General features: G+C 37.6%; 1 protein-coding gene across 1 annotated transcript in view; it reads right to left on the bottom strand.

The window, feature by feature from the left end:
* Nucleotides 1–5,069: 5,069 nt before the first annotated feature.
* The window catches only part of LOC144020064 (cytoplasmic phosphatidylinositol transfer protein 1-like), a 57,646-nt gene continuing 52,664 nt past the window's right edge, over nt 5,070–10,051 (bottom strand). The window contains exons 7-9 of the mRNA XM_077523099.1: nt 8,604–8,759; nt 8,202–8,265; nt 5,070–6,873 (exon numbers count right to left, since the gene is read on the bottom strand). Coding sequence (XP_077379225.1) covers nt 6,515–6,873; nt 8,202–8,265; nt 8,604–8,759 — 579 coding nt within the window. The 3' untranslated portion in view covers nt 5,070–6,514. The remainder of the gene's footprint in view (nt 6,874–8,201; nt 8,266–8,603; nt 8,760–10,051) is intronic.

Below are 10,051 nucleotides of genomic sequence, written 5' to 3'. Positions count from 1 at the left end.
CGGACCAATCATGAGCGATGCTACGTCCCGGCATCTACGGCATGCAAAAATTAGCAACTTGTGCGCTGCACCTGGCCAGGAGCTACACGGCACTTAATATTCATGACCCGCGTAGATCATAAAAATACAGCATGATGGCCTGAGCACAAAACGGCAAATAGGGGAGGTTTCCATAGTGATAAACAGAGAATAGTTCAAAACAAAAACAAAAAACAGTGAACAGGTGGGGGAACACTGTATATCAGTTGCAGCAATAGCCTCTACTCTTAGCAGGTGTATCCTGATTTTAGCTAGTTTATCTGTAAGGCAATCAAATGAATCAAATATTGTGTATTGATTTGGTGTGGGGAAAGTACATCATTATTGCTTATAGTTCAGTTGTGTAATTGTTACTTCAACTAACTCATTGATTATTGAATGAAAAGACATTATATTAGAACTGATGTCTCTGGTTAAGACCTTTTACCATTAAATGATCTTTTTTTTTTTTTTTTTTTGAGGGAGAAAAATTAACTCATTCACTGCCAGTCATTATAGAATATTTTTACATTTCCAATACTCACGTGATATTCCATTCAATAATTATATATAAACCGAATCTACCAAATAACAGAATAGACTCCCTACTTTTTGTCCCGTCCCGTTCTTTTATAATTGACAGCAGAAAAATGTAGGTTTGCCAAAATACAGCCATTTCTCCCATGGACTCTGAAACTGTGTTTATTTCCTATAAAATGGGGCAATGATGTCATCTACCGGTGGTTGGGCATCAGTAAAGTTCCAAGTTTGATATTTACAGTGGAGCATGCTCAGATTCGCCCCCATTTAGCACCGCTCTAAAAAATACAATTGACAAGTATACTTGTCAAAGGCAGTGAATGAGTTAAAGGTGGTATGGGACGTGTAAGTTTTAAATCTAAATGTGAATATATCTCTGTAAATGGGCAACAGTTGACCTGGTGACAACAGCGTGGCAGCTGCCACACCCACCAAATGCCTGGCAATCCGAGTAGCAATCTCTTTTGTCAATTTGTCATCAATCTATCAATAATAAATGCATATATGCCAAATGTCGCCGTTCTTGATATTGTTTGCCTCAATGTTTTAATGACTAGCTTAGAATTCACTTCCACAATGATCCCACCTTTAAATGGAACATCCGGCCGGTGTGGTCCATTTTTCCACTCAAACCTATGTTTTGATCAGTGAAATGATGTTAGCTTGCATTATCATAGCAGTGTTATAATAATTTTTGTCAGTAGGTTCTTTGATACATTTTGTTTATGCCAAAAGAAACATGCATTTTACAAATTCACATTAGAGATGTGAATATTTACAGTAAAAATAAGTAAAATAAAAAAAAAAACATGCGAATATAAAGGTTAAACTAAATGTATTACCGGTATGTTCATTTAAAATCGATATACTGTAGACCTGGTAATTATTAATCAGTACATTTAAATAAAAAATCTGTTTTTACAGGGGAAAAAAAACTGGCAGCTGTGGTTACAGAAGCCCAGAGGTGTAGACTGAGAAGGAGTTCATGGGTATACATCCTGTATTTATATAGTGCATTTTCCTGAGTGAAAACGGAAGACCCTGCCTTTAAATTGAAGCAGCAAAATGTAAATAAAAGACAGAACAATGGAATGAAAGTTACTTTTTTGTTTTATTTGTCTTGCTCTGAATAGGAAAACAATAATTATAATAATGAACCCAGTGAAATATAACAGATACAATTGTCAAAGTGGAAGAACTCAGCAACTATCAGATCAACACTTTTTGGGGCAAACTTCACAAATCATGACAGTTTATTTATTTTTTTTTTACTGGCGGGAATGGGCTTCCATAGAACAAGAAGATACAAAGTGGTTGATTCATTTACAGCTTTTACCATGTGGAACAGGTCCCAATTGTCAGGTCAGCACGAATGCAAAGTGCAGCAGAAAAAAAATGAGAAAAAAACGCTTGGTCCTCCAAAATGACTTTATCCTTCAAGTGCAGCCACATGAAAATAGGGGGAGGAAAAAAATCAAAGCACATTCACTATTCTGTCTGCAGAACACAACTAAGAGGTCAAACACCTCACTAAAAAGAAACCCTTTCACAAATTATACCAAAAAAGAAAACAGCTACTATTGTATGATGTGCACCACTACCATTACTCAATTGAAACAAAATAAAACACCATTTATCATAAACAATAATTCCTTCTTCGATACAGACACGTCTCATGAAGCTGCCAACCATATCACGGTAAGAAGAACCTTCTGTCTATTTGAAGACTTTTAGTTACAACAGTGAAGCATCTTTGAAGATTCAATGAAAGAAACTTCCTATACTAACTAATGATAACAGTATTTACATTAGTACTCTTTTAAACAGAGTACACCGTGTTACATAGCTGGAAATTGACTTTTTTTAATTTTATTGTAACAGCCCATGATAGATCAAATATATCCCTGACAAGAGAGATGGTAAACACCAGAGTTGTCTGTGTATTCTATACAAAAGGTATATAACATGACTAGAAGACAAAAGCTACAGTTAATGATAAACAAATTACTTTTTTTTTTTTTTTTTTTAAACAAAAGCAAGTCAGAAACTGTACAGAATATTAAAGAGATTGTATGCCAAGTAAGACCACAAGAAGGCTCATGTCACTAACGAGACTAATAGAACAAATTGTTCCATTCTCAAACAAAACCGGAATGTGCAAAATGCACGCGGGATGTCAAGTTCAAAAGCGATACTTAAATGTGCAGGGGAATCAAAACAAATGGAAGCAATACCTAAATGGATGAAGGAGTCAAAAACAATTCAGTTCCATACATTGAATAACAAGTTAGCCCTGACACTTGCAGTTAAACTAGTGATGGATAAATGAAGCTTCATGAAGCACTTGTGATACATACTTTTTTTTTTTTTTTTCAAACTCTTCTAGATGGCACTCCCTTGTACTAGCCTTTATATTTATACTTCATGAAGCTTCATTTTGCCATTACCCAGTTAAACCCAAAATGATTTATACCTTTGGACAAACTTAGCTAAAACAGATCAGATTTGTTTTTGTCAGATATTTTTTTCCCCCAGTGGACACAAGAAGGTGGAAAAACAATGTAGGACATTGCATTACGAAAAGTATTCATTATCATTTAATACAGGTATACGGAATGTTCAAAATGTATAATTAGAATGCTCTGTATTATGCTGACAGGTAGCTGGCTCTTTAGAAATGTCGCAAAACGTAAAAATTGTGAGAGATGTATTATTTTCAAAAGGAATTAAAAAACAGACACTTCATCATGTGCTACTTTCTTGTGTCATTTTTCAGACAGGAGGTCTTGAACACATGCAAATTCACTTCTAATGTTATTAGGGTTAGAATCATTTTGGGCATAACTGCATGTCGAAGCTCAGCTACAAGGGAATCTAGTAGGATTTCATATACAAAGTAGAGCACAAATAACAGTAAACAGACTTTTGTGTCCTGGCATGTTCACCGTTTTGGGTGAGGCAGATGCGTTCACACAAGTAGTCCAGTTCACTGTATGGTGCTTACGGTATTTATTTTTATTTTTTTTAATGATTTCCTACCAAATTGTCATTTCCAATCTCAACAACTGTGGTAGAAAACAGGTCAACAAAAGCTGTGAAAATGTTGTAAAGTTTAACTGCTGATATTGGATTACATGTATTAGTGGCAATGCAATTGTGGCATGCAGAGGCACTGAGTTGAAGTAGTTTGTAGGCCTAGATTCTCTGGCATGCTTACATCGCACTCAAAAAGTCTTCAATATAAAATGTTAGCATTGAGGCATTCACTTTTTCATAGAATTTCATCAAATGCAGTGAGGCAATCAGTCTGATAACTGCATATACAAATATCCTTCTTGTAATATACAGAAGTTAGGAACGTTCCATGCAGCATATAGAAGCACTTCATCAGAACTATTGAATAATTCCCATGAAATAATACCGTTTGATTTTTCATATTGTCTCTATTCATTGAAAAGTAGGTATCTTTACATTTTAAGTTTATGTTTATTCAGAAAGTTTTTTGTTTGTTTGTTTTTTATCTGTACAAATGGATACTGTACATAGTTTTCATCGGGTAGAGACAATATATTGACCACTTCATGGTAATAGAGAATCATTCGTCGGACAACACCAATGTAGTTATTAGGCAAAAGTGTCCATTCTGCAAACAAAGCACACACTCAAGTAAGCTTGATGCACATGCCCCGCCCATAGAGGTTTGATGGGCCCTCCCCTCCACTGTGCACTTGGATATATTACAGTGAGTAAAAGCTGCCCCCCCTCCGCAATACATCAAAGTGTTTTGATGAAATCAGATCACTTTTACAGTACTGTACAAAAACCACCACTTATTGTTGTTTTAACGACCTCTTTCACAACAGTCATTTTCATTTAGGAAAAACTGGTACAGTTAGCAGGATTAAACAAAACAAATAAAAACGATTCCCAAAGATTTTATGAAGCGATGCTATATGGACCAAGGAAGGAAGCCATAAAATGTTGGTGAGATTCAAAATAAAGGTGCATATAGATTACTGTCACCATTGTGACATGAATGCACCTGTCGCCTGGCAACCAGGAAGTAGCCTGGTGTCTAACAGATGGACAAAAAAACATGACACACCATGATGTTTTTGTTTTGTTTTTTTAACTTTTGTTAAAGGCACGGTCTTCCGTTTTCATTCAGGAAAATGCACTATATAAATACAAGATTTACACCCATTAACTCCTTCTCAATCTACACCTCTGGGCTTCTGTTAATGTGTGGTGGTGATTTTTTTCCTAATCCCCCACCCGCCCCAACCTGTATTTTGCCATTTTGTGTTTGTTTTGTCAACAGCGGGACGTTTCTGTGGACAGACAGTTGTTTACCCCTCCAGCCAATCGAGAGCGGGGGTGTGGCGGGGGGCGTGTCACTCACTGTCTGCAGACGGGGCCGGGCGAATTTGTCGGCTGCATGACGTCACTCCCGCGGTAACTTGACGTGCACGCACGGATTTTTATTTATTTATTTTATTTTTTTGAGCGAGTGAGTGAGTGAGTGAGTGAGTGAGTGAGTGAAAAAAATAACCGTGCGTGCTATAGAGTTGCCGCGGGAGTGACATCATGCAGCCAACAAATTCGCCCAGCCACGTCTGTGACGCCCCCCGCCACCCTCCGCTCTGCGATTGGCTGGAGAGGTAAACAACTGTCAGTCCACAGCTGTTGACAACACAAACACAAAACGGCAAAATACAGGCATTAGGAAAAATCACCACCACACATTAACAGAAGCCCAGAGGTGTAGATTGAGAAGGAGTTCATGGGTATACATCCTGTATTTATTTAGTGCATTTTCCTCAGTGAAAAATGAAGACCGTGCCTTTAACATATTCAGCCGTTATAGAGGTCTATTGCATGACACAATAGTTCTGTATGATCAATATAAAGTTGCTAAAGCAATAGTTTTGTACAGCACTGTATGCCACACAAGCCATCCAAGCAAACATACTGACCACAAGTTCGGTTATGGTTATGCTGTCATGCCAAGATTGCCACTGTACTTAATGGCTTTACTACGCATAGGCAAATATTTTATGATTGTAAACATTCCGAGGGTTCAGTACTCAAAGATATAGGCTATGTTGTAATATAAAACGTGGCTGTTTTGCAACAGGTAAGGAGAGTAATGTTAACAGTGACATCTGTAAGTAGAGGGGGAGACCTGAGGTATGAACACTGATCTTGTGATCCTTTATGTATTGAATTAAATGAAATGATGATTCTGTAGAGAACATAGCATGACATAACTGTGCAGCCTTTCTGATGTGAAGTCAAATGTGAACATCTGTGCTACTGCACTTTGAGTTGTGACTATATACAAAAGGAAATCAGTGTCTATGTGGCGCTAGTATAAGGCATCTATTTATTCTAATAATACCAACTAAGGAAAATAAAGGGAATGTCAAATGAAAAGAACCTCCACTCAACGAAATGGGTGTTCTTAAAACAAAATTTTTTACTAGGAAAAATGCAAAATTGTGTCTCAAACCGTCGCAGCATTGTTCACATCACATTATCAACGCTGAAAAACGCTCATCTAATAATATGTTACATTCTAAATAACAATAAGCAGATTGTAATGATTGTGCGTGTATATGAATGTATGGCTCAAGATAATGAGCTTGATAACACTGCTCCAGTCAAGTGTGCGATGCGCTTTAAGATGAGAAGCAGTGCATGGAACTGGCCTAGCATGCCAAAAATAGCGCTGTGAATGTTGAAAACACACAAAGAAAACTAATAGATCATTGTCGTGCAAATGTACCCTAAAGTCACATGGGTTTATTTATCTATAGCTGGAGCCTGACGAACTCTCATTAGGAATGCCGAAGGAGTGTGAATATTTGGCCACCTATCTTTGGAGGTTAGACGAAACTCAAAGGGATTCTGGGCAGACCACAAAAGTGCGGGGAAGACATTCAGAGAGGTCCATCTACTGTTCTCCCATCTCAGCAAGATCGGAGCTGGAGGAAGGCGATGTTGAAGACTGAAGATGAGTCAAAGAAGGAAGTGGGCCGGTAGCGGATCCCTGCTGCACACCGCTTGAAGACGGCTCAGGAAGGGTCAGGGTTTCTGGAGCTGACTTTTTGCGGGGCCGGTCCTTGGAGACTGAGAGGGAATCGGGCGCATCGGTGCACAGCGGAGTGGAGGGGGCGCTGGCGGGCCCCGTGAGGGAACAGGAGGACAGTGGGGTCTCACTGATGGAGATGGACGGGGGGAACATCCCGATCTTCTGGTTGGTGGCCTCCTGGATTGTCCGCTCAAATTCTCTCACCTCATCCATTGTCATGTCTGGGTTGAGGAGAGATTAAGTGATAACAATAAGGTGGTTGGTTAAAACGAAATGATAAGAAGCGACACAGAACAAATTTTGTTTCTTTTTGTAATTGGATTTTGTGCAGCCTACTTCTAGTTGGATGTTCCCAAGCGGAAAACAAATCTTTCCTTTGTAAGAATAAAAGCAATTGTGGCACCCATAAAGGTCATCACATATAAAAGTTTCAAAATGAGGAAAAATAGGAGAGATGGAGAGAAAAAAAAAAGAATGAAAATGTCACATACACTTGCTTTGTCATGGATCTCTATGGCATCCAGTGAAGATGGATTTGTTGTGGAATGTTCTGCCTGTTCATGGCAAACCTTAATGTTGGTTTTCTCATGCATTTTTCTCTCGTAATTCCGCACGTCATCCAAAGTCATATCTGGAAGAAAAAACTGGTAACTCCTCTCAAAAGGCACTCCGGTTCGGGTAGGGGTGGATGAAAGTGGCAAAAATGCATTTCAGGATGCGCAGAAAGCTTTAATCAGAGGACAAGTGCGTAAAAAGACAAGCATCCCAAAGAAGTGCCGGACAGAAGATTTCAAGTCCAGGATGAAAGCTGGGATGGGTTTGAAAATTCTCCAGGCAAAACAAATCCATATGTTAGGATTAACAGTGAGGGAAAGAAGCTTTTAGGTGAGTGGAGAATGCACAAGCACTGCAGACTTAAGTGTTCAAAGTCATTCCAAAAGGATCAATGCAGTTAGGGAGTTGCAGGGCTGGTAGTTAACATGTGGGGGGTGCAGGTAAGGTGAATGTACATGCACAACAACATTAACAGTTATTCAATATTCACAGTACAGATGCCTATTATCAAACATTATATGGTGAAAAACAAATATTGGGACATAAAAAGCTATTACACCCACAACAACTATAATTTTTGTCCCCTATATGGCCATAATAGCTTCCAGACTTATGGATGAATAATTCCAAGATGATCTTACTATTCCCACAGTAGACGTCTTAAAAAATGTTTCAGAAGAGGAAGAATTAATGAGGACAAAAAAGGGTCATACTCAGGCCCCTGTTTGATAACTAATTAAATCTCATGTCAATTCAGTTAGTTTCTCCCACTGGAATGAGCATATACACTAATTGTAAATTCATCCAGTTGGGTACTGGAACTCATGAGAAAATCCAGAAAACGTCCAGTGGGACACATTAGCTGGTTCACAATATTATATCATGAGTATTTCTCTTTACCAATACTTCTGTCTATGTTGTGTGCATGAAATCTAGAAGCGCAATCATAATCATAGAAAAGACTAAAAGACATTGTGTAGCCTGATGTACCCACCAATCCACTCATCCACCCAAGCAAAGGCCTGCCTGTGTCCAAGCAGCAACACATCCCGAATCACCTGCAACACACAAACAGTCAAACACACAAACAGTGGTTGAGTAATGTTGTGCAAAATTCACTCGTTATTCTTCAAGTTTACATATTTCAGAGCTGAAAATCTTGCAGCATTTGCAGCATATGTAAAGTATATGCACAATCAGCTTTAATAAAACAACTACAGTGTATTTATGTGGTTTTGTTGTCACTTTGGATGGTAAGCGGATTTGATTCTTATACAATCAGGTTAGCATATTTGCATTATTCATTTTTGCCACCAAAAAGCTGTGTTTTTAATACCTACTTCCATGTTAGCACAATTACTACAAAACCAAATTTGACAAAATATTCCTTTCTGACCTTGTGCACAAACTGCTCCACACGCGTCTGCAGACCCCACACCTCAAACTTGACTGTGACCAGTTTGTACGAGCACATGATGGGATGCTGCGTGTCCCTCCATCCCTCCTGAAGCATCCCCCGCGACGTTTTCTCAGACTTGAAGTATCGCAAGTCCTGCATTGGTGCATGACAAACACACGCAAATACACACGTGTGCTATGTTCAATACAACAGAGGGCGAGGGAGTGCTTAAAGTCTGATATATGATTACAAAGCATTTTAATATTTTTTTTTAAATTGTAAGTCACTGTAAGGAAGACTTTAATGCTGACTTATTTAAATTTTCAAGTTAATTACTATATTTTTCACTCGCTTTTTATCACATTAAAAAATAAGATGCTATATATATATATATATATATATATATATATAAAATTAGAGCACATTTACACAAAACAGTTTGTCATATGTGCGGGTTTATGTCAGGAGAGTTAAGACCAAAATTAGGCCAACTTTGTACTTAGAGTACATTTATGTTTAGAATTTGTATCTTACAGCTAGAAATACCAATGGTAAATCATTGTAAGATGTTGTCTTTAAAGGAAAATTGTCCGTTTTCAAAACAACAAACTGTCATATATGTTAAAACTACGGATGTTCAATACCACTTTTCAACAATATGGATACCAAATAGCCATACCAGTAGAGTACATATTACCACCCCCCCCCCCAAAAAAAAAAAAAAAAAAAAAAAAAACAATTGCAGATCATTTCATTAATTTAAAAAAAAGAGACATATATATCCCAAAATAGTATAGCATTTTTTTCTTAAAAATGCATGAATTTAATGACAATTTTCTATTGTTCTATAATTTCTAGTTCCTTAAGTAAAATGGCCACTATCACAAGTACAGATATCTTACAATAAGGCTGGTATCGGCACAGATATCTTGTATTGGTACTCAACTGTCCCTGGTGGAAACTGTACAACATGAGAGTAGAACATTATGAAATGATCTTTTGAAAAATAATCCCTCTCTCTGGCCCCATCTTATGACTCTAAATTTTATTTTAATTAGACAGCTCTCAAGACAAAACAAGAATAGACATACTGTCTGTAATATTTAGTGTTTTGCAACACTAACATGAATATTCATGCTAACAAAGTAAGCTGTGGCTAAGATCGACTTGCTCAATGTGCGAGTTCGTACATTGCACGACTCATTCACGCTAAACCCTTAGTGAAGACTGTGGCTTTAGTCCTTTAGACATGAAGTGGAGGAAGAGTGACGCTTGATTCAAAACTTGCTAGCAGATAGAAAACTCCCTCACAGAGATTGATTAATAGATTAGATTCACATAGAAAATGTTATTGTTTCTATAAAGGCAGATCGAAATTATCTCAAGAGTCATATTTTAAGTTTTTAAATGTATAGTTGATTAGAATACTTAATGATCAAAAATGG

Source organism: Festucalex cinctus, chromosome 6, assembly GCF_051991245.1.
Source record: "Festucalex cinctus isolate MCC-2025b chromosome 6, RoL_Fcin_1.0, whole genome shotgun sequence".
Classification (NCBI taxonomy): Eukaryota; Metazoa; Chordata; class Actinopteri; order Syngnathiformes; family Syngnathidae; genus Festucalex; species Festucalex cinctus.
The sequence above is the reverse complement of the archived record's forward strand: the minus strand, read 5'-3'. Positions and strand labels throughout refer to the sequence as shown.